Source organism: Podarcis erhardii, assembly GCF_964252035.2.
Source record: "Podarcis erhardii genome assembly, chromosome: 8".
In the NCBI taxonomy this organism is placed as follows: Eukaryota; Metazoa; Chordata; class Lepidosauria; order Squamata; family Lacertidae; genus Podarcis; species Podarcis erhardii.
In genome coordinates, this window is record NC_138499.1 from 61,341,230 (window position 1) to 61,365,418 (window position 24,189).

A 24,189-nucleotide genomic window follows, 5' to 3' on the forward strand; every position below is an offset into this window, starting at 1 on the left:
TATAAAATGCATTTTAAGTACATGGGTACAGTTTGCCTTTACTATTTGATTAGAAATTAGCAACACAACTGACTTAGCATTTTCCAGTTTATTACATTACCAATAAGTCACTTTGAACATCATGCTCCACAGCAAGGAGATTTTCCCCCCTAGATGTACAAGGCATAAGTTGTATATACACAATAGAAAATGACCATGCTTAAAAAATAAGCTTCACATGATTATTTTTTAATTCTTTGGGATCAATTGTTCAAAGTGAACCCACCAACTCTGACATTTTTAAATAAATGTAAAAAAAGTAGTTTCCATATCTTAACTAAGCTTTTTCTTTTTATGGACAACAGGTCCTGCTGTTTAAACACTTCTGTAATGTAATAATTTACAGGTACTTTATACAGTAAATGGTTTCACATTTACAGTATGACTCTTCATCTTGTCTTAATGCTGATTACTACAAAATCCTTACAGTCATGACTAATATCTCTGCTCAAACTCACGCCTTCAACTATTCCCAAGCACAAGTTTCCATTTTTAAATAAAAATTGCACTTCAGACAATAGCTAGATGCACCAACAAAATTAGTTTTAGATATGGGCCAATTGGCTTATTTTAGCTAGGTATTCACATGTTTTCAGTTTTTGAAAAGAAGAGTAAATGATGGGGGGAAATCAGCATTCCATTTTCATACTTTACATTTCTTACTATAAGCTCTCAGAGAGTTATACTTCCTATTAAGCAACTTAGTGAAATAATAGCAGTTCAACTATAAGAAAAGCTTGATGATTTCCTAACAGCATAACTTTTAAATCTTTCTCAATATGATGTTACAAAGTAAGATATTCAGGGCCATATATTATCATTATAGCAAAACACACAGGAGTAGTAATCACACATTTTCTGAGGCTTTCTTTAGAAAGTAAAACTGCCCATGCTTCCATATTGAAATTCCCACTATTATTTTTTCATAATGAAAAGCAAAAGTTAGCTGATGAATGAACTATGTGTATACATTAGTATCTTCAACTACTTAAAAGTGAATTATTTAGTTAAATCATCTTTTTCTTCTAGGTAATTTTTCACAACAATGGGTACAACCCAGCCTCATTAAGTATTTTCAAGTCTCACTGATTTCAGAGTCTACTTAAATCTCTCCCATTAAAATGAGGCTACATAATTTTAACCCTTCATAAAAAGTAATCATTTGACCTCATTTTTAAGCAAGAAAGTTGAACAGCTTGCTCAACTACGTGACCTTCAACATGCTTTCACAATTATATAAATGACTGCACCTACACAGCTGCTATGATTTAGAAATTTCACTGCACACAAAAAGGAAATCGCCACAAAACAAACATTTTTTTCTGGTCCATCTACATGATCAGCAAATACTCAGCCCTCATCCTAGTATACACATTAAGAGATGCTTTTGTGACATTTCCTCTGGGTAAGTAATGGTTAGGGTTGGTTTTATATATCTTCTTTCATAAAAAAAAAAACACCAGCAAGCCCAATGATTGTGTACACTTCCAGCAATTTAGTTTAAAAAGAATACATTTTTCAAAACTTGATTGGAGTCACCTGCCATCTTGTTGACCCACTATCTGAAAACGTGGGTTATTTAACAGTCCTTGCAGCACATGTTTACCCTTTGACACATTTCACCCTTTGACAATATAAATCATCTATCTCAAATAGGTCACAAAATTGAAGTTCAGAGGTTAATGAGCTTGAATATCTGCTGGTAGTGTTTTTAAATAACAGTTCCTTTAGCATGCTGTGCTGATAAAACATCAACATCATGGAAAAGATGAAAAAAGTGGAAGAAAAAAGGATTGTCTCTTTAGGTACCAAAGAATTAAGCACCACTTGAGCAATAATAGTAACCCTGAAACTTGAATTTTGAATTTGAGGAAGTTGTTAAAAGAAAATCTGTAAACAGTAGTGTAGTATTCAAGATGCTGCTATTTTGCTTGCTTCTCGAACACCGCTCAAGTAAGCTCCAGTAACTGTCTGTGGGAAATGTCTGTTTGTGGCCTATTTAAAAAGAGAAACATAATGTGAGGAATTCTTATATGAACATAGAACTACACTCATCAGACACATAATATGTATAAACCAGGCTTCCTCACCCTTAGCCCACCAGATGTTTTGAGACTACAATTCCCATCATCCCTGATTACTGGTCCTGCTAGCTAGGGATCATGGGAGTTGTAGGCCAAAAACATCTGGAGGGCCGAGGTTGAGGAAGCCTGGTATAAACCCACACAGGAAGTGTCAATATCTATTCTACCAATGATATATATGAAATAGTCTACGTATCTATATCTTAAAAATAAATCACGAGCCACAATGGGTGTTTTATTCCATGTTGAGGAATTTTCATAGCAGAGATTATTATTTTGCCCAGTCACATACTACCACTGTATGTAGTATCCTGTGCCTCAGAGTTCCAGGAGAATCAACAGGAATATCATGGTGAATGTCTTCAGCAGCACAACAAAACCAGTTTCAACCCCACAAGCAAGGCCTGAAGTGAGATTGAAATGGCACTTTGTGTGTGTGTGTGTGTGTGTGTGTGTGTGTGTGTGTGTGTGTGTGTAATATTAGTCCTAGGTATAATCCCCTACATAGGTTTTTTTTTTTCTGAAGAGTTGCTGCCACTCAGATGACTGAACAACCAGTCTAACAGCTGTTTATATTCTTAAAGGATCTGAAGTCCGATCAGCACACTAGCAACTGGATTTCACTGGTTTTCTGCAATGCTTCCTCAGAGACTGGATTGTAGCCAGTGCTAGTCCTACTCAGTGTAGATCCATTGAAATAAGCATGGTTAATTTAGGCTTATTACGTAATTTCAGTGGGTCTATTCTGAATAGAACCTAAGTTGAACATACCCCTGAATACATTCCATCCTATTCTAGCTTGTATCTTATTTTAGAAGAATTTGAATTCAATTTTTTTAGTGTACATAATCAAGATCTCACCTCTCCAGCAAAAAATATTTTTCCTTGTATGTCTTCTGCTAGGATGTCATAAGCTTCACCGCTGCCCCCTGTCTTCACAAAACTATACGCCATTTGGATCCAAGGATCTTTGTTCCATCGTGTAACGAAGTACTTGACTGGGTCTGGCACTTCCTGGATTACAACAATAGGCAAAGAATTACTTATGAAATGCATACAACCCATCTGTGAACACATATATTCACCAGGTCAACACACACAGATGCTCTAAGTGACTGGTCACATGCTCTGAAGTTGTTCTGTTAAAGTCAATGGACAGTCCCATTATAAACAGCTAGAGAATTAAAGTGTTGGTTAGGGGGCCTAACCAAGTGAAACATGTCAGGACAGTTGTCTCTCCTTTTTTAAGTAGTCAGATTTGTAGATCCTTGTGTAGAGTCCTGTGTCATGAATTTGCATGCAACAGGTCCTAAGTTCAATTCCTGGCTTCTCCAGAGACTGGGAAAAACTATCTGAAACCTCAGTTCATTAGAATCTTAAACTCAGGCACATGTTTGAGCCTCATGTTGGGCAAAAGATTCCTGAATTGCAGGGGGTTGGACTAGATGACCCTCAGGGTCCCTTCCAAATCTGTGATTCTATTCTAAAACTGCTTCTATATGCACCAGTGGTCTGATGCAGAATGTTTTCATGTATGGAAGCCACAACAAACATGGTTCCCAGGCAAACTATTAAAAATAGGAATAATTTGGCAAGCTGCTGTTTCATTTCTTTCATCCTATTTAATATTTATTTCTTATTTAGAATACATAAATCCAGATTTATGACATTTAGAGCAATATCCAATGTTAGTCGTATACCAAGTACAGTCATTTACAAAGTCTTTTTCAGTTGCTTTACTCCTTTGACTTAGTTTGATAATACGCTTAGTCGCATCATTAATCTCTTTTTGTTGCTATCTGTTATATACTATATTTATTATACATTATATTAGTTAATAAATATATCCATATAATGCAAATATCAGAGCCATTTACAACTATTAATAAATTCGGTTAAGTGTGAAAGACTTGAAACTGGTGTCTCATCTATGCTTGAGTCAATAAAAAACAAGACCTACCTGTTCCTTAAACAGCTCACGGAGCACAATCATGCATTGTTGCAGCACTTGCTTGTCATCTAAGTTCTTCATAGTTGCCACAGCATCACCCGTAACAACAGACATTAGAACACTGCATTTACGCTGAGAACAAGACACAAACATGGATACTTACATTTTATCTACTGTAGTTCTGCTAAATGACTCTCTAACAGCCTCTCTGAAACTAATGTTAGCCAACCCATAGAACAAGAAAGATTCCTGGCACCTTTTAGGTTTCTCCATGACTGAGTGTATCACATCACTTTTCAAAGCTTCTGTCTCGTAATTGTTTTTTTAAAAAAACGATAAAGTTGCCAGAAATATATCTTAAACTAATCACACTATGAAATGGTGGCGAATTCCTAGGGTGGTAGGGGAAGAGAAGTGATTTTAAAGCTCATCATGTTTCCTTATTTGAAGAACAATTAGGGTCAGTGTTAAGTCTTCAGGCAATGTGTACCTGTGGATCCATGTCATAGAAAACACTGAAGAGTCCACGTTTGCTGGAACTAGGTGGAACATGGCCAAAGTAATCAGCTCCTTGAATCTTGCTGTCCCAGAATCTATATGGAAACTGTAGTGCAATCTAGAGGAAAAAAGACAAGAATGACCTCATTGTTGATTTGGGCTGAAATTCTATGCACGCTTACTTGGAAGTCGGCCTCAGTGAACCTAGTAGGATATAATTGCAATTGCACATAAATAGGATTGGGCTATTACTGATTGTTGTAAACTAATAGTAGGTAGACTCTGGTAAAGATAGTCTGTGCAAATCACAGGAAACAAAATTAAGTTGCATTTCTTTCTATGAGGAGTTGGGTGATGGAAGACCTGAGATTCAAATTGGCAAAATGGAGGAAATTTTCAGTTTTAATGGGGCATAATTTTAATCTGTTTTGCAAGAGCTGGTGGACAGGCAGACTTTGGTTACCCATCACAAACCCTGAAGATTACTTATTTCAATTTATGAAGGACTGCTATGTACCCATGCTTTGTCATCTTGTTATTTCTGAGCAGATCCGATTATGGAAAGCAAATCTGATAGGGTACAAACCAAATGCCATTCGTACTGCTCTTCACATTGTCATATAAAAGTTGCACTCTTACCTTCTCAATGACTCCAGCTCCCAAACTATTGATAGCTTTCATTTTTCTCTCTGACAAGGCTGGGTTAAACAGAATGGCGCCTTTTTGAAGAATAGTCAGAGGTACAGCAACTAAAACCTGGTGGGAGAAAAGTAGTCCTAATTATACTACAGTTGAAGTAGCTCAACATAACACAGGCAGGTTGGGAAGGTTTGGCACCAGGTAGGTACTAAAAACCTCAGTTTCATGCTTTTAAGACAACTTGATACTTTGTCCCACACTTTTCACCGCCTGCCCAGCATTCAGCCCACAACCGGCTCCTTAGCACAAATGTAAAGATGTGTCAAGAATTCACATTACAGCTGTAAGGATGCGGGAAGCAGGTATGCTGGTGATATGGCATCTGAAACACAATAAATAGCTCTGTCCTGCTTGATAAGTTGAGAAACTCACTTCACTTGCACCCCTTGTTTAGCTGCTGCAGCGAAAGCTACCCCTTAACATGAGGCATCAAGTCTTTAAAAAGCCAGTTGTACACAACACTTTGAACAAGATGTTTACTGTGATGTTTGAAAATATATAGCAGAAGTTGAGAAAGATGAGACACGTCACCTTTTGTGCTTTCCAGAGAGTTCCATCGGTTGCAGTCACTTGGACTTCTTCCCCCGTATAGTCTATACTGCGAACCTGACAAGAAGAAGGGGATTCAGAGTTGTGAAAGACATACAGCGGTACCTCGGGTTACAGACGCTTCAGGTTACAGACTCTGCTAACCCAGAAATAGTACCTCAGGTTAAGAACTTTGCTTCAGGATGAGAAGAGAAATTGCATGGCAGGGGGAGGCCCCATTAGCTAAAGTGGTGCTTCAGGTTAAGAACAGACCTCCACCTTCACCTTCTTAACCCGAGGTGTCACTGTATTTGTCTATGGTGGTGCCTCATCTACAAGTGGAACAGACTTCTGCTTATACCAAAGGACTGCCTCTCCTTCCACCTATAGCCCCTGCGTTTTCCTCAAATCAGCTCTGAAGATGGACCCTTTGGAGCAGATGAGGAGATGGAGGTGCATGTGGAAGAACAGGAAGGGCAATTTCACCTGCACAATGTTGAATATCATCCATAACACTAAGACATTAGCGTAAGCTTCATGGCAGAAGAGTTCTCAATGAAAGACATGGGGAAAGGAGTGTTAAGCTAACTGCTCATGAGTAAATGCATTATGTGAAGGATCAATCAGGAGAATGATGCAAGCAATGTTCCACTAGAGATTTTTATGTACTGGTGGGAATCTGAGCACCCCATTGCTGAGACTCACTCCATTGCTTTTTATGCATTATGGATTCTAAAGATTTGCTCCTGCATTCTAAATCCTACCTAGTTCATAGAGTCATCTTTGGCAAATCTCTCTCTGACTACCTGAGATAAAAAATCCAATAGATATATTGTAATACACACTGAGTATGCTGAATGTGGAAAATGTTCTAGAGTGAAGGCATAAGCAATAAAAAGAAACATTCATATGTTCCAAAGCAGATTAATAAATGAGACACCACTGGAAATAACTTTGGAAAATTCAAGCGGTTAAGTACCATCTGTATGTTCCAAGACAAAGAGAACCAAGCCAAACACTAGGAAGATGAACTACTCCAAGGTACATCAAAGCAAACTGGCTTCTCATCCATTTTTTGTTACTTACTGGAACCTTTAACCGAATGTCCAGGCCTTCAGCCATTTTTTCAATTATTGTTGAGTATCCCGCGTTTAAGAGTGTGTGATCTCCAGCAAACTGAGCAAAAAATTCATTGTGATCCCAGGAGCGTGCAGAAACCTGTGAGGAGAACAGAAATCTTTTCACTGAACAGTTTGAACACTCAACACCTGAGTGTCGCACAAGTCCATCCCATGCTCACCTCATGGAGGTTGCTGCCACAGGCGTATTCAAGGTTACTGACATGGAACTGAAGGACTTTTTCCTCGAGATCACTGAACTGAATACCAGATTCCTGAATAAAAACTTTATAGATCTCCTGGATTTTATCTGCAAATAATATATCCAATCGTTATCAATAAATAATCATTTTTTCCTTACAATTTCACCCTACTTTTAAGTGTTCTTGTTAAATTTTAAAATGAAGCTCTACCAAAATAGTTCCCGCTGCTCCCGTCAAAATATAAATATTATGGGCATGAAGTTCCACACTTTTAAGTGACAACTATTTCAAAATAGAGTTGAATGCATGCTTAACGTATTTTCCACTGAAACTGATAGCACTTTAAAGTCCTTGTCCTTCCTTAATTGTCGGGCAGCACTTTTCTCACAAACATGTGGGCTACCAGCAAACATACTCATACACTGGCCTGGTTTGCACATCACTGTGATTTAAAGGGTGATGGGGCACGGAGCAAAAACATGACTGCTTCATTCCTCCCCTGTTTCTGCTGAACTGCTGGAAGCTAAGCCATGGTTTGGCTTAACATTAGCATCTGAACCTAGGCTCATGGTTTGTTTCCTCCTCAACAATTCTTAAACGGTAAGTAGAGGACAAACCTTGGTTACAGTTCATTGTTTGTTTAGAGAGAGAGAAACCACGAGTATCTGGACAAAATGCTTGGTCAAATTAGCTGCCAGCAATGCAGCAGCGGCAGCAGGAATAATGCTAAGCAGTAATGATTTTCATTCTGTGCACCAGCACATTGCACATTCATTCACAACTATGGCTTAAAGTGACTGCAAACCAGCCTATTAACTTCACCACTGCTAGGCCACAGCAAGACACTTTATTTTCAGGGCTCAGCACACTCTTTACAACTCTCCCAGATTCTATACTCAGAAATAATTCCTGCATGTTGCTAATTGTGTGCAATTTGGGATAATCTCTTCTGGGACTGTCACTTGGTTAAAGAAATCCAAGTTGGTTGGTTGTAGGAGTTTTAAAAATGTCAATTAGTTTGCATATTAATAAAACAGGGACTGAGGAAAATGTATTCCAAGTAATTTATTCACTTTATGATGTCACTACATCTACTGCTGTCACTTGGCTATTGTTCTTCAGGGAGATATTGTTCATAAAGGACGTAAAGCTATTTCCCCCATTTGAGTTGCTGCTGCTGTCTGTTAACATTACATAAATGTTCTAAACTTACTGCATAATTATCTGTTATATAATTATGGTATTTGAACTATTTGCAATTGCTGCAAAACGCCTTGTGAGGGCAGGAACTCAGAAGCAGGTTAAAAATCTGTTAAATAAATGCTTATTAAATCATTTCCATGTATTAAAAATAACTGTTCATATTAGTAACAGAAGAACAGTCATTGCCAATAGCGACATACAGGGTACTAAGCCCAGGAAATCCTGTTTGCCCCCTGGGCCTAATGAAATTGCTCTGAGCAGCCCACTATCTTCTGTCAAAGGTCATTCAAATGCAACAAAATACAAGAACTGAAAGCTGAGCTGGCACAAATATCTGAGACGACTTCTACAGGTGCTCCTTTATCCCCACTGCACTATGTGTCGTGTGGCTCTTCATTGTTTCTACTTACCTCCAAGAGGAATATCCTGATGCTGGTTTTTGTCTTTTCTCCAGTCTGCTACAACATCAAGGATAGAATTGAAATGGAAGTCCATGCGCTTGTCTATAGTAGGGTCAGTTATTCTTCCACCTTCCTGGATCAGATCACACTTCTCTCCAATTTTATGCATTTTAATGCCCAGCTTTAAAAAGACAGGGATTTTGAACGTGGGGGAAGTAGATAATCAGTTACTGTCATGGGATGCAAACCTTAATTTTTATTGTTTATTTGTTAAATTTCTATCCCTCCCAAAGGACCGCAATTTTCACTGATGTCAACACCAACCAACCAATAAAAGCTAAACATCTTCAGTGAGGGTTTTATATTACAGGAATCAGAATTATTTCATTTATTATAGTAAGCATCAACTCTGAAGAATCACCATTCTAAGTAGTAAGTGGACTAGCGCTTGAAAAGACTATTATTCTGTTCTTTACAGCAAATTGCTAGCTTCCCTAAATATGTGAGGTAACTCGTTGTATTATTTCAAGCAAAGTATCATGTGAGAGAAGAAGAAAAATGTATGAACAGAAAAGAAAGCCTGATTGAAACACTTAGCAAAGTTTTCAAATGTTATTTGTAGAACTTCCTGCTCCTAAGGACGGTAACCACCTTTCATTACCTCATTCCTCTTTACAACCCTACAATTAGACCTTTAATGTATCTCTTTCACACACAGTAAAACAAAGCTGAAGAACAGTTACTTTCCCAAAGTGACCCAATACACCTATAGCTTGAGTGGGATATGGATTCTGAGCTGCCTGAAAAACCTCTCTAATAAGAAAGTCAAGTTTACAAGGATCAGTGTATATTAAGCTTCAGAAGGACAATGTTTTCATGAATAAAAATGCAAACCCACTTGCTCACACATTAGTGCTACTGGATTGTTGACACAGCCGTTCACTATCTGTGGCCCTTTACCCACAGTGATCCCTTTGAAAGTCTTATCGTCCCACACGCGGCCCCCAATTCTGTCCTTCGCTTCTAGCACAAGAACCTGCAACATACAAAAGAAGCAGCGGTGGTAAGGAACACACTGCTATGAAACAAAAATCTTTCCACAGTTAACCAAATAATGCCAAGGTGGTCAATCAATAATAGAACATTATGCTAGGAGTTCACCAAGTTTTTAATTGGTGAATCCTAAACCTCAGAGGCAGAAAATCCGTCTACCAAGTGAAGACATTAAGTTCCTCCTTAAAAGGTGGATACTGTGAGCAGACAAGCTATGCCTACCATTCTCCATGCCCAAATACTGTATAAGCTGCAACAAATCATGCAACAAACCCTAGCCTCATAATTATTTCAAGCTCAGCCTTGAAACAAATTATGGCACTTTCCCAGGACATCTGGACTCTGAGAACAGGCCCTTTCTTTTTCTTACTCAGGTAGCAGCAGCAAAGTGTAGATATGCCAGAAGAGGAGGAGACAGAAATGTTGAAATGCTATACTTTATTTGAAAAAGTCTCACCTTAATTCCAAAGTTCTGAAGCTGTCTTGCAGCTGCTAATCCAGCAGGACCAGCCCCAACCACAATGACAGATTTCTTAAATGAAGAAGAAAAGTAAACTAGTGATGCTAGCATTCTTTTGAGACTAGCAAGACTGTTTTTTCTAAGCAAGTCTCAGAACAATTTGAAACATTGTTCAGATAAAATTCTGTTCCTGCTGAAGGGTTTCATTAGGAGAAGCTGAGCAAGTGCTACAATATCAACCAAAAATGAGGACAGTGAAGAGAAAGTATCCTAGCCTGAGCTGAACGACAGCAGACGATTTTGTCTATGCCGATGTTGACAGTTCTTGAGAAGCCATGAGCCCCTGAAGAAGAGTTTTGACACTGACCAAGAGGTCTAGAAGGCCAACCCCTCTTTCACTTTTTACCCTTAAAAGGAGTCCTTTCTCCCTTCACCCTCCTTGTCCCATCAGAATCTCCTAGAACCAGTTTATTAGTACTCTGTATTTTAAAATACTTACATTATGGTAGTCTTTGGGCAGAAGAGGTTGGTCAGGATTAACTGACAAGACTCCTGTGTTAATCAGACCTTTCCTGGTCATAAAATGAAGTATTCGCTCCGTCTCCCGCACACAGCGAATGCGCACAAGGCCTCGAACAATGATGTGATGCGTACATTTCTGAGGGGTTAGGGCTTCCTGTGCATTGAAGGATTGGGGGAAAGGAGGAGAGGCAAGAATTTGACTGCTGCTGGAACAAGATAGCAAACTGTCCTTCAGATGGTGAAGCTCAACAGCTAATTTACATCTCCCAGATCAACAAAGTGACAACCATCCAAGTAAACTTCCAGTCATGTACCTGTGTACTGAAAAGCATGAAGCAGGGCAGCTTTGTATGGAAAACCCCCATCTGCACACCTGGGAATCTGGATCACATTGTGAAGGCATACTTAAGGAGGGACGAAAGGAACACAGGCCTCACCATGAAGCCTTGTTTTCCTCAGCAGATGGAGGGTTTCTTGTGATGTTTTATTTCATCTGCTCCAAAGGCACGGCCTGGTTAGTCACTGCAACCTTTTGTCTTACCATGAGCAGAGTTCCACCCTCCCACTGCAGCAGGACTTCTAGAGCAGGGATGAGGAAACTGTGGCCCACCAGATGTTGCTGGACTACCACTCCCATCATCACTGACCATTGGCCATACTGGCTTGGACAGACAGATGCCCAACATCTGGAGAGCCACAGGTTCTCCATCCCTGCTCTAAAAAATCCCAATTGCTGAAGGGCCAGCAGGACTGAAATGGGATGGGTTGTGGGGGTCCTCCCGCACTGAAAAGCAAAAACCATAATGACTGAGAAGGTCTTGTCTATGGAGCAAGAGGGAGAAGGAAACCAGGACAAGGGAAGTTTAGGTCAATATATTTTTAAAGTGAGATGATAATCTTTTGGGGGCGAATATTCAGCCATGCTTACTTTGCAGTTTGTGTACCACAGAGCCAAAATGAGGTTTCTCAGAGCTAGATACATGGTGGGGTCTCGTGAATATTCTGGAAACTCATAGAGTTCATCTAGTTCCATTACATCTGGTCTCACACACAGTGCTTTACCACATTCGTTGGGCTGGTAGAAAGGCTGGAAGTACTTGTTCATCCCTGGAAGGCAACATACAACATGGAATGAGCTGCATGTAGCATCTCCGTGAGCCGTCACGGTAGCTTAATAAAAAGGCACAAAGCTCTAGGGCATGTAAACAAATGTGAACTCTATTACAGGTGCCTGCAACATATACTAGGATAATACTGGGTAAGGAAGGGCTCATAAGAACCGTGGCTTCTGCTTACAACAATTACTTATGGTGCTTACAGATCTCCTCTCTGCCCAAAACTCCTTAGTGGACCTTGAGCATATGCACCAAAGTGTTGCTTACAGGAATAATATGCTTATACTGCATGCTCACAAATATAAACAACACAAATATTACAAAGTATACATGGTTGATGGTCAGTCTCATTCTTGAGAAGACAAGACATTCTAATTCACGTTAATATAGAAAAAATACTCTCGTACCATGGAAAATAAGGCTATCAACAGCTACTAGAAGAAGGCAGAAAAGTACTCGGAGCTTACCAGCTATAGTAGGTGGAGTCTTTAAGTGCTCCATTTTTATTGCATTGGATTCACCAACCAACCGGTGAGTACTGGTACAAGAGGGGCTCATGCCCACACAGTCTGGGTAGTATGCAGACAGCAAAGGAGCAGCCACACTGTCCTTCAGCAAAGGTGGAAGGATGAGCATTGAATACCACCAGTGATCTGAAACTTCAGCAACTCTCTACGAAGGAGTGGAGGAAAGAGTCAGGAAGAAGAATTAAAGCTTTTGTTATCATATTATCTCTCAGTCCGAATGACACTTAAAAGACACAGGCCATTTCTGAGTGCTCTACCAGGAGTGTAGGGAAGCTTCTACATGTAAATGCCTTTCCCATAGCAATGTAGCTTACTCTAATTGGTCAGAATGTAGCTTACTCTAATTGGTCAGAAAATGCCTTTCCCAAGGCAATGTAGCTTACTCTGCTTGGGACTAGGTGATGTGGCTCTCAACCATCCATCGCTTTGAGGTGATTTGCACTAACAAAACAGCAGTAGAAGAAGAGGAGTTTGGATTTGATATCCCGCTTTATCACTACCCTAAGGAGTCTCAAAGCTGCTAACAATCTAACAAAACAGCAGTAGGTCTGATAGTTGAGATTTTGCAAGGGCAACTATCAAGGTAGAGCTTTTCTGTTTTGCCCTTTTAAAAAAAGAAATAACATACAGGTGCTCCTCACAGTTTAAACACAGTACAATAATTCTAGTCACACAAACACCCTACTAATAAGCTGAATAGCTTGAGATGTCTTTGGCCTTTTCCTTAAGCAACAGCTAGGCTCTTTCTTAAAGTCTCCAGTTCCAAAGTCAGAATGTTACCCAAACAGTATTTACTACTAAGCCTGCACCTCTGTGTTTCTCACAGTTACACTTCATTCTGATACCACATGCAGGACTTTCTTAAAACATTGCTTACCAGATCCTCAGGCATGGAGCAATGGTCTGGGCCTTCCACCTGAAACAAATACAACACTTTCAGACAACAGGATAGCTCCTCTGACTTGCATGTAAGAGGAACACTGAAGAAATGGCATGACTTCTGTTAATAAAAGCCATGACACTTAGGGCCAAACTACAAATTCCACTCAATGGTATGTTTTAAAAAGCCCAAGAGAAAGGCAGCTTTGGGAAGGGGTAGAGTGGAAAGGTGGCCAGGGAAGAAGGTGTCAAGCTTTTCCACCCACCTGCCAGTTTTCTGGTGCCACCCTCACAGAGTTTTAAATGCATGTAAATCCTTGTGTGTACTGCAGCAGTACAAGGGTGTCTCCAAACAAACACTGCACAATTGTTTTAAGCCTGGGGCTCCCGTCAGCCTCTAGAAACGACCAAACCAACCTGCATTTTCAGTACATTTGAGGGTTGAAGGTACCTTGGTGGAATTGTTCAGTTTCATGCCACAGCGGTATGTTTTGGCTATTTGCGAGGTAAGCTGGATTTCCTTTGTCAGCTGCCGCCATTTCCCACACTCTGGCTTTGTACACTGAACCTAGAAATAAAACGACAAAGTTGCTCAGTACATCCAGAAACAAAGGCACACTAATAAGATCAGAGACAGGTCTCTCAAAATTTCAGGAAGACTTCCTTAAGCAGCAGACATGCAAGCTGTGCCTACATTTCCCCCATCAACTTCGTATGAGTGTGCATTTTGAGCTGACCTACCCTTCCTTTCTCAAGAGAGGTAAATCAGGGGCTGTTCAACCAATCAATTCCCCCAAAAGGGTGCAGACTACATGGCAGCTCATCCAGCGGGAAGTGAAAAGCTAACTGTTGGGATGATCAGCCTGTAGATAAAACGTTGCCTTTCTAATTTATGAAAGCCTTTCCTCCCTAAACTGCAAGGCACAGATCTTACAGTCATATAGGTTATTAAGCAAGTACTGTACTCCTTCCCTCACCTTTCTGATTCTCTCTTTCTCTTCAGCCTGCAGCTTCCAACTGCCCTAACTGAAATCCTAACTGCTCTTGGAACCCCATGATCCACTCCCATCTCAGGAAAGAAGGATAATCGTTTTGAAGTTCTGTAAGCTCCACAACCAATCAAAAACCCTTTCTTTTCTAATTATCAGCATATAACCTATACTTCTTCATCTATACCTGATCATGACTGCTTCAGTCCATCCTACCAGTATTGGGGAGAAATGAACCACAATCTCTGGCTTAAAGTTACATCCAGACTAGAGGGCACTTTGCTCCAAACATATCACAATCAGTAAGCCAGAAGAAACCTTTGCTTATCTCTGTGGTCTGTTTGGAGTGAAATAAGTGAAAATCCCTGGTTTAGGCATAATGCTAAACCAGGTATGGTTTGTTTCTTTCATGTGCTAGCTCAGTGTCGTCTCCTGGTAGCAACTTTCCAGAATTTCAGACAGATGATTTTCTCAGTCTCACCTGGAGATGCCAGGGTTTGAACCTGGTACAGTGGCACCTCAGGTTAAGTACTTAATTTGTTCTGGAGGTCTGTTCTTAAGCTGAAACTGTTCTTAACCTGAAGCACCACTTTAGCTAATGGGGCCTCCTGCTGCCACCACATGATTTCTGTTCTCATCCTGAAGCAAAGTTCTTAACCTGAGGTACTATTTTTGGGTTAGCGGAGTCTGTAACCTGAAGTGTCTGTAACCTGAAGCGTATGTAACCCGAGGTACCACTGTACATTCTGCATACACAAGACATGTGGCCTGCCGCCAAATATTGTATGCTTCCTTCATATTATTTTCACTTTCAACCCCAAGGTTGAAACAATAACAACAATAATCAAATCCATTGCTTAACACTTCCTTCAAACACGCTTACTTGGAAGGGAAATAAAAAAATGAACATGCACTACTTTCACAGTGTTATGTCATCATAAATAAAGCCCTCACCCAGTAAGGGAGCTGTTGATCAGCCATAAAAGCTTTAGGGCTGGGTTCACTTTTTCCATTACTGGTCCAAATCCTTTTCCAGGCAGTGTATTTTTCGTAGCCATCTTTATGACTAAAAGGAGGGACAAAGGAAATGTTAAGTAGAGGGAAGGAATCGCCTACACGTGGTTTGGTATATTTTAATAGACAGTTCATCCCAAACATGGAATGCCTAGAAAAAGAAATAGGTATTAAGGCAACATGATCCTGGCCACAGTATTTGTTTTCCTAAGCAAGCATAGAAGTTGCAAAGCTCAACTTCAAGGCAATATTGTGCATGATTTTTATTTTGTTTAATGTGATAAATTAGGTGTCCTTATTATGGATACCCAAATCTATACAATGGCTTCACTGTTGGAATAGCTTCCCTCCCTCCATCAAAACTTGGTCTCCCTTTGCACCCTGGCTTTAACAGACAGCCTATTTGCCCAGTCTACTGATGTTGCTTTGCGTATTTTCTAGCTGAGAGCATTTTGTCAAAATGTTCAGCAGTTCACAACAGACAGAAAGGCCTATTAAAGTCATCCTGAGAGTGTAGATATTTAGCTGGTCCAGCTTCCTACAAACAGCCAATACAGTCGTACCTTGGAAGTCAAACGGAATCCGTTCCGGAAGTCTGTTCAACTTCCTAAATGTTCAGAAACCGAGGTGCGGCTTCTCATTGGCTGCAGAAAGCTCCTGCAGCCAATCGGAAGCCACAGAAGCCCTTTTGAATGTTCGGCTTCCAAAAATAATTCGCAAACCAGAACAGTCACTTCTGGGGTTGCAGCGTTCAGGACCCAAAACATTCAAGAACTAAGCTATTTGAAAATCAAGCCACGACTGTATATCCTTTTAAAAGAATACACTCCCCCGTCCCCGCCTTTTAAAGCGTTCATTGCCTTTGCCCAGAGTTGCTTCGAAAAGGAAGCTGTTAGGTTATTGTGTGAGTATCAATCCCCCAGACATTGTTGACATTTCTTGATAAATTCAAACCCCTACAATTTATGGCCATTATAAAAGCAGCACTGTTGTTTTCAGCCTTATTTCAAAATTAAGTCAAAATGGGTAGCAAAGCACAGCAATTATGTATATTACCTTCCATATCTTATTTCTTTAACCAGATCAAGATTAAAATGCTTTGCCATTGAATTAACACACTTTCGGTTGCATCCTGTCCCCACCCCTTAAAAAAAGCAATTACTTCAAAAAAGAGAAAGAATACCTTCGGTAGTAATGATCAAAACATTCATTACAGAAATGTTCCCCACAGGAGAGGTGATACCATCTTGATGTGTAGCCATTTTTAGCACACCTAAAACAGAAGAAATCAGAAAAGACTACATTTTTCGAAAGGATACGCTTTGTCCTGCAATTTGAAAATACTTTAGACTGCCACACGTTAGCGGTCTATAATAAGGTGGCTCCCAACATAGTAAAAACAGAATAAAACATCAAACATTAAAAACGTTCCTAAACAGGGCTGCCTTCAGATGTCTACTAAAAGTCAGATAGTTGTTTCCTTGATTTCCTTGACATCTGATGAGAGGGCATTCCACAGGGCAGGCGCCACCACCAAGAAGGCCCTCTGCCTGGTTCCCTGTAACCTCACCTCACAGTGAGGGAAGTACCAGAAGGCCCTCGGAGCTGGACCTCAGTGGCTGGGCTGAATGATGGGGGTGGAGACACTCCTTCAGGTATGCTATGAAGCACCATCTACTTGTTTAAAAATATAATCCTGAAGAAAAATGTAGGTTTATATTTTGTTGGAAAATGTTCCAACAAGACTTCCCAGCAGGATGAATGGGTCTCCGCCTCTTTTATATCTTTTCTGTGTGTTTTAAAATATATACAGTATCTTGGATTTTTTTGTTTGGTTGGTTTCTAGCTACTTTTAAAGCTGCTTTTATTGCACCTTCCCCTAGGAGCATACATCCACTTCCCTCCATTAATAATAGTCCTAAGAATTCACTCAGACAAACCAGAAATGAAATCTATCAAGCTGAATATCACTTTCTGAAACCTTGGGACTGTGAAGGGGGAAGACAGAGGAGCCCAAACCTTTCAGCAGCACTGGCAAAGCAAACGGGACATGTTGCTGTACATCCTGCCTTTTCACATTTTCTGTACTTCTTCTCTGAGGCATCTTCATCATCCTCGGCTGCCTCTGCAGCTTTCCTCCTCACCTAAAAGAACACAACTGTGTGAATGAAAAGGTCACAACAGATTTATGATATATTCAGCAGTCTTTATTGGTGAGGCTTTCTGGTGCAATAATGATGGAAGACAGTTACACTGATTGTGTTTTCCTACAGAACAAGGATGGGGAACCTTTGGCCCTCCAGATGTTGCTGAACTACAACTCCCATAATTCTGAGCGACAGGCCATGCTGGCTGGGACTGATGGAAACTTGAGCTTCTGGAGAGGCATGGATTTCCAAACTGTGATAGAAAGGTATTCCAGTACAAAATAAATCTAGACCCGGGGATGGGGGGAAATCTGTCAAAAAGATAGCAATATTGCATGCAACTTGCATTCACATGGAAATACAGTGGTGCCCCGCAAGACAAACGCCTCGCAAGACGGAAAACCCGCTAGACGAAAGGGTTTTCCGTTTTGGAGGCGCTTCGCAAAACAAATTTCCCTATGGGCTTGCTTCGCAAGACGAAAATGTCTTGCAAGTTCCTGCGGGGGTTTTTCCCTTCCCTCCCCCTTTTCCTAAGCCGCTTATCAGCTGATCCGCAAAAAGCCGCTAAACCGCTAATAGCGCTAATCCGCTAAGCTGTCAATGGGCTTGCTTCGCAAGACGAAAAAACCGCTATACGAAGAGCCTCACGGAACGGATTAATTTCGTCTTGCGAGGCACCACTGTACAGAAAAAATAAAAACCAAGGAAGTGTCATAACTAGCTTCACACACAGAACAGGGAACAGTCCAAAACAAGGAAGAGTCCAAAACAACAGCCCGTTACATTACGCCAAAGATGAGCACCGATTTTGCTTGGAAAAACTCAACAGGCTGAAATGTCATGCACATCAACTTGTAAGTAAGATCACTGCCTGGCTGTGAAATCAACAGGACACTGCAGACTAATATGCATAGGACTGCAATACTCTTCATTTCCTAAGTAGATAATACACAACCCTGCTTGCAACCCTGTGAATGAAATTGATGAAAGGTACCTGTCTCCCTGAACTTCTCAGAGGAAGATTATCGGGAGAATGGTCAACAGGAGGTGTTTTTTTCTTTGTTCGGACCCTCCCAGCTGACATGGCGCTGCAGGATAAAAACCAGGAGGACGTTAGGCAGTATTCCAACACTAGAGTTCAGAGAGTCTCCCCACACAAAGAGGGGTGGAGAAATAAACAAGCTTTAAGCTTCCCTTTGGTTAAACCTTCCAGCATCACCCATGCAAACTAGTGGCTTCACTGTTTGAACCAGCTCTCTTTCCAGATCTTGGACAAAGAAAATTAAAGTGAGGAACTACACAAAATGGTAGAAGTGAGAAGAGGAGGCAAAAAGAGGAAATAAAGGAGGGAGGGAAAGGAGGAAGAGAGAACAGCTCATTAATATTCTAGATGATTTTAACAGTTTTATCATTTGTGTGTTTGCCTCCTTGGGCTCCTTTTGGGAGGAAGGGCAGGATATAAATTTAGTAAGTAAATAATCTTGGGTTAGAGCCAAAGAAAATTGACTCCCCGTCTCCATTCCGAGCATTCCCCTTGTTCTCCAAAATATCTCCCCTGGGGTTCAGGGGATGCTACTGAAGAGGACAGCCTGTGATACAAGAGGGCTAAGGGGAGAACCTCCAAAACCCAAACAGAGGCAGCTTCAACTCTACTCACCAAAAGTGCCTCCAGGCAATTTTCAGGGATCCCCTCAGCCTCCCATACTGGAATGCTACCCCAGAGGGGTCCTGCTGAATGGTCTGTAGCATGGGATGCTGAGAGCAACCCCCCAAAACTGGGATGGGTGAGAAAATCATCTTCCACCAGCCCCCTTCCCTATGTGTTTCCCTGGTTCCAACCCTACAGTTTTAAGGCTGCAATCCTATGCATGCTGACCTCGGAGTAAGCCCCACTGAACACACAGAGGCTGACTTCTGTGTAAATGTGCATAGGTATGTACTGTGAGAAACTTAGACAAAATGCCCCTCCCAGAACTGTGCACAATTCAGGCCATGATTCAGCTATGCTTCTGATAGTTCAAATGAACTATATTGTAAAAACAGTAGCTCTGGGACCTTAACAGCACACATATGTGAGCAAATTGTCTCTCAGTTTCAGCACACCTTCCCACGGCTGCTTATCCATCCTGATGAGAAGTGAGAACAAGCTGTTTACATTTTCAAGCATACAGATCAAATATTTGGGGGGGGGAGAGAACCCTCTTCCGTACATCACTTTGAGCACGACATTAAAATATTTTATACAAATCAAAAGAAATAAAACATAATACAGGCTGTGCTATATCTATGAATGCAGGTAAGGCGAAGCAAACAGAAAAGAAAGAAGAGGATGGGTGAGGGAATAAACAATTTTGATATGAAACTCTCTCCCAGAAAGAAGTTACAAGGGTCAATAGCCTGGGAGCTGCCCTGCCCACACACACAGAAAATGAAGGGATGCAAACCAGTCAGAACTATAAAGCATGCAAGATCTGCTGACAATTGCCATCTTGACTAAATTGCTCATCTTTACTAAACTGCTGTTAATACTTGCAGGGTGGAGTTAGTGGTGGTTTCAGATAACAGGAAGAGCAAACATCTCTTCATTCCAAAAGGCAGCAACTAACACGTTTGATGGTATATTTCATAGGATAGTGGATCATTTAAACCCATTAAAATGCACTTTTGTTTCAAGTGCTAGGAAAGGCTCATTTGAATTGCATAGAAGGTAATTTTTCATTTTGAAATGCAGGACTTTTCAAGAAAAAATTATTCAAATTGAAAATGAAACTGAAATTTAGGGAAACCATTTACATATGTAAAAACAAAGTATAAGCATAATATCACAGCAGATTTAAAAACAACAACAACAATGTACATTGAGATTCCACTTCTTTTTTTGCTTCTGCTTATTCTGGTTAAACATTTTAACTCCTTAGGTTTTACTAGTTTTGCTTTGCTTTTAAGTTAAGAACAACTGCAACTATTAATCTATTAATGTACTAACCCAAGAGGTTTGCCCTACCAGTGAGATAAACAAGGATCTGGACACATGGTAGTAGCTATTGAAAAGCCCACATAACTCTCCAACCCAAGCATATAAGGCAGGATTCAGCCTATACATGAATAAAAACACATTTCCCCCCAGTGTGTGCCAATGTGTGTCAAGAACTAAATCCTGCATAAGGTACATATATAACCATTTCATCTGAGATCTGAGGATTCCCACTAGACATGAGTTGTCTAATGTATAACTAGGCAAACAATAGAGGTGTACACTGGCTCCAACTGGGGGCCAGATCATGAGATAAATTCCCCTCCCAAGTTGAAGCACAATGTCAATAAACACCAAGCCACATCAAGGCTCCCCAAAAGCCTCATGTCACTCTGCTTTTCCACCCATATAGCTCTATCTTTTCCTATATCTCTGTGTTTCTCTAGATCCATGGAGTTTGCAAAAAGTGAGGCTGTCCTACAATTTTGCCAGCAGAACACTGATGGATTCTGAATTGCTTTTTTCTTGCTTGCTTTGTTTAAAAAAAGGATTGGCTGGTGCAGTTTATATATATGTATATATATTATTCCTAAGTTGCTTTTATTCAGCAAAACACACACCCAGAACTCTTCAGGACTCCATAGGCACAAGCAATCACCGGAAAGAAAGAAAGAAAGAAAGAAAGAAAGAAAGAAAGAAAGAAAGAAAGAAAGATGTGTGAAGCCACAGACTTTTTAAAAATATACAGGCAAAAATATTAAAAGTTTACCCACAAATTAATTATTTCAAGAGAGAGCAAGAGATAAACCCCACTTCTCCACCCCATAATGGATTATGGAAAAAAGTGAATCCCTTTTACTTCCTGCACAAAAAGCCTCAGGCCTACTTCTCTGCAATTTGGAAGGCTTAGTCCACTCTAGGAGTGCTCCTGTACCTGAAAATTTACTTCACTCTGGCCAAAATGGGGCAAAGTTATATTCAAGTGAATAGGAGCTCAGAACCCAAATTACAGATTGAAGTGGTGAGTGCACAGAACAACTCAGAAGCATATTTGATTTTTCAGGATGCACAAATACAAGGCAAATCTTGGGGCCTGTGCACACCTCTGGAATATAACACTACTAACATACAAGATATGAGCCTCTTTTAAGAACGTTTCAAAATTTCCATGCCCTTGAATGCATACTTATTAACTTTTTCTCTCTAATATCAAGACCGTATTTTAAGCTCTTGCTGGAATGAAGTGACACAATTCAGTGCACCTGAATGTGAATTTAGATTTATTTAGAATATTGAGGATTTAATACACAGTACACGCTTGTAAGGGGAAGCTCCAGTGGTACCTCTGGTTACTAACTTAATTAGTTCTGGAGGTCCGTTCATAACCGGAAACCGCTCGTAACATGAAGCGTGCTTTTGCTAATGGTGCCTCCTGCTGCGCGCATGCTACCAGAGCACAACTTCTGCTCGCATCCCGGGGCAAAGTTCGCAACAAGGAGACCTACTTCCGGGTTAGCGGAGCGCATAACCCAAAGCGTTAGCAAGGGGGACAGTACGAGGTACCACTGTATAGGCTACCAGCTCCAGAATAACCCACACAGGCTACAGATAGGAAGGTGGGCTGCAATTATGCTAGAAAGGTAATTATGTTCACTATGGGTAACTTCCACCACAGGAAGAGTAGGTTTCTGCTCACCTTGGAGTCAAATCGCCCAGCTTTCAGATGTCAAACTAAACAGAGCTGTAATAATAGAAAAAGAGAAAACATGGTAAGAAAATGGTATCTTTCTAGCTACTGAATCCTACCCTCCTGATTCAGACAACAACATGGTCTCTACAGGAAGGGTCTATTTCTAAAACCTCTGAATTCTCTGTACGGAAGGTGTAAGAGAAATTACTCCCTGGAGCAGGACTTTTCACAATGAGGTATTTGGTCCCTTAAAGGCTAATGAAGGCCAGGGGAATGTGCACATGTATCCCAATCAGCTTGATACAAAAGTCCATCTATGTGGGAAGTGGGGGCTTTTGTCAGAAGTGTGTTGACTTGTTGCACGCAGCTTCCCACAAGCTCTACCGCAACTATTTTGATACCTGCAGGCTGGAGAGTTCACAGGATCCAACCTTGACTGGGCTCACAAGTGGAATTCAGGGGGGGGAAACCACCAACAACAACCCTCCGATGTATAACTAACATTTTGAAAGTACTGTTTCTGATGTGCCATTTAATTCACCAAGCTGACAATGCAGAGAGTGGATACAGTCATCGTGGTAACACAAAAGTAAGAGAAAGACTGCATCTGATCCTAACTGGCTCATCACAGTCAAGATTTGGAATTTTGCACATCCAAATTCTGAAGCAAAAGGCCCTTGAAAGCGCTGGAGACAGAACCCCTGTTCTAAATGAATGTCGAGAGCACCCCACAGCTTCCCCCAAAGCCATAAAACGAGTGCAGGCATCTAGAAGTCATTTAAAAATGTGTGGCCTAGCATTTGGAAACTCATGGGTTGGAAGTTAGCTGTAGCTTTTGACTAGGCTTGCAGCTCCTCCCCCCGCCCCCCAACTACTAACCTACCTTTCAGCAGTTAAAATACCATTTAAAATAAAAAGCACACACTACTTACACTATCTAGGATTAGCCCCTTTTTTATCAGGGGTTTTAAAGTGCTACAGGGAGGTAATAACTGCTGGGCAGTAGATCAACCTTCCCTGACCTGGTGCCCTCCAGAGGCTGCAACTCCCATCAGCCCCAGTCACGATAGCCAATGGTGGAGGTTTCTTGGAGCTGTGCTCTAAAACATCTGGAGGCACCAGGTTAGGGAAGACTTAGCACAAGCTGCAAACTACCACCTTCCTACGCAGCGGGCATCTTTCGTGCGCCTCCCACAAACAAACAGATCCCAAGATGCTAATTCAGGGTCTTGGTGGGATTACCCACAAAGCAAATAGGTACCGGGGCTCAAGCCCGTCTTGAAATCACACCCTCTGGCCCTCTTCCTACAAACAAGCGAGGGCTCCGTAGGGTTTCCTCGTCGTTGTGCACATTTGCTCAGCATGCCTTTCTCTCCTCCCTCCTCCCTGACGCTGGGAAGCCACTCTGCCATCGGCTCGGACGCGCGTCCCACGGGCTTGTTTTGTTACTCCAATGTGCACCCAAGCCCGGAAAACTGGCTGCTGCTGCTAGTGGTGTGGGGTGGGACGGGCAAATCCCCACCCCACAAATAAAACCGTGTCCCGATTCCCTACAAGATCCACGCTGGGCGACCCCCCCCCCCATCCCCAGGAAGCGCTCCTCGCCCTACAACCCCTCAACGCACGCTCACACATGCAAGGGAGAGCAAGTCCCGCACCAGGAGGAGGAGCGGGGAGCCAATCGCCCTTGCATCGACTGACCCGGTGCCCGGAGGGACGAGAGAGCGGAGGCGGCGGCGCTCCTTTTGTTGCCCGGGCTGCCATCCACTTGCTGCAGCAGGTCGGAGCCAGGAGAGCAGAGCAGCGACGCAGCAGCACCGCCCCCCTTTCCCCAGACGAGGAAATCCCTGCCTCCGTCCGCTTCCTTGCCCGGCCGAAGGAGACCCAGCCCCCGAGCCGAGCTCACCAGCGTCCGGCTCCTCCCGTCGGTTCCTTCCCCACCTCCTCCCCTTGCTGCTGCTGCTGCTGCAGCTTCCGCTGTCCTCAGCGCGTAGCGGGTGGGGCGAGGGGAGGAGACAATGTAGCCCGGCTCCCGTTTCCTTTCCGCGCCGCCTGGAGAGGCGGAGAGAAGAGCGCCAGCGCGCCGAGACGGAGG

General features: G+C 41.6%; 1 protein-coding gene across 2 annotated transcripts; it reads right to left on the bottom strand.

Moving 5' to 3' along the window:
- Positions 1-73: 73 nt before the first annotated feature.
- On the bottom strand, positions 74-24,069 carry KDM1B (lysine demethylase 1B). 2 transcript variants are annotated; one of them, XM_081873385.1, is made up of 22 exons: positions 23,796-24,069; positions 22,101-22,145; positions 18,425-18,518; positions 17,303-17,427; positions 16,467-16,556; positions 15,224-15,335; positions 13,732-13,848; positions 13,279-13,317; positions 12,342-12,546; positions 11,688-11,866; positions 10,737-10,913; positions 10,235-10,309; positions 9,623-9,760; positions 8,734-8,905; positions 7,100-7,227; positions 6,886-7,017; positions 5,803-5,877; positions 5,212-5,328; positions 4,565-4,690; positions 4,084-4,206; positions 2,985-3,137; positions 74-2,034 (listed from the first exon to the last, which is right to left on the bottom strand). In XM_081873385.1, the coding sequence occupies exons 3-22, from the start codon at positions 18,512-18,514 to the stop codon at positions 1,951-1,953; spliced, it is 2,457 nt and encodes an 818-aa protein (XP_081729511.1). In that variant the 5' UTR covers positions 18,515-18,518; positions 22,101-22,145; positions 23,796-24,069; the 3' UTR covers positions 74-1,950. The 2 variants fall into 2 exon arrangements, with proteins under 2 accessions (XP_081729511.1, XP_081729512.1); XM_081873386.1 differs by having other exon boundaries at positions 23,753-24,069.
- Positions 24,070-24,189: the final 120 nt, after the last annotated feature.

Coding starts and splice junctions, on each gene's coding strand:
- KDM1B (XM_081873385.1), bottom strand. CDS start 18,514: ATGTCAGCTGGGAGGGTCCGAACAAAGAAAAAAACACCTCCTGTTGAC. Junction 17,428..18,424: donor TGAGAAGTTCAGGGAGACAG/GTACCTTTCATC, acceptor GTGTTCTTTTAG/GTGAGGAGGAAAGCTGCAGA. Junction 4,691..5,211: donor GAGCTGGAGTCATTGAGAAG/GTAAGAGTGCAA, acceptor TTTTTCCTCTAG/ATTGCACTACAGTTTCCATA.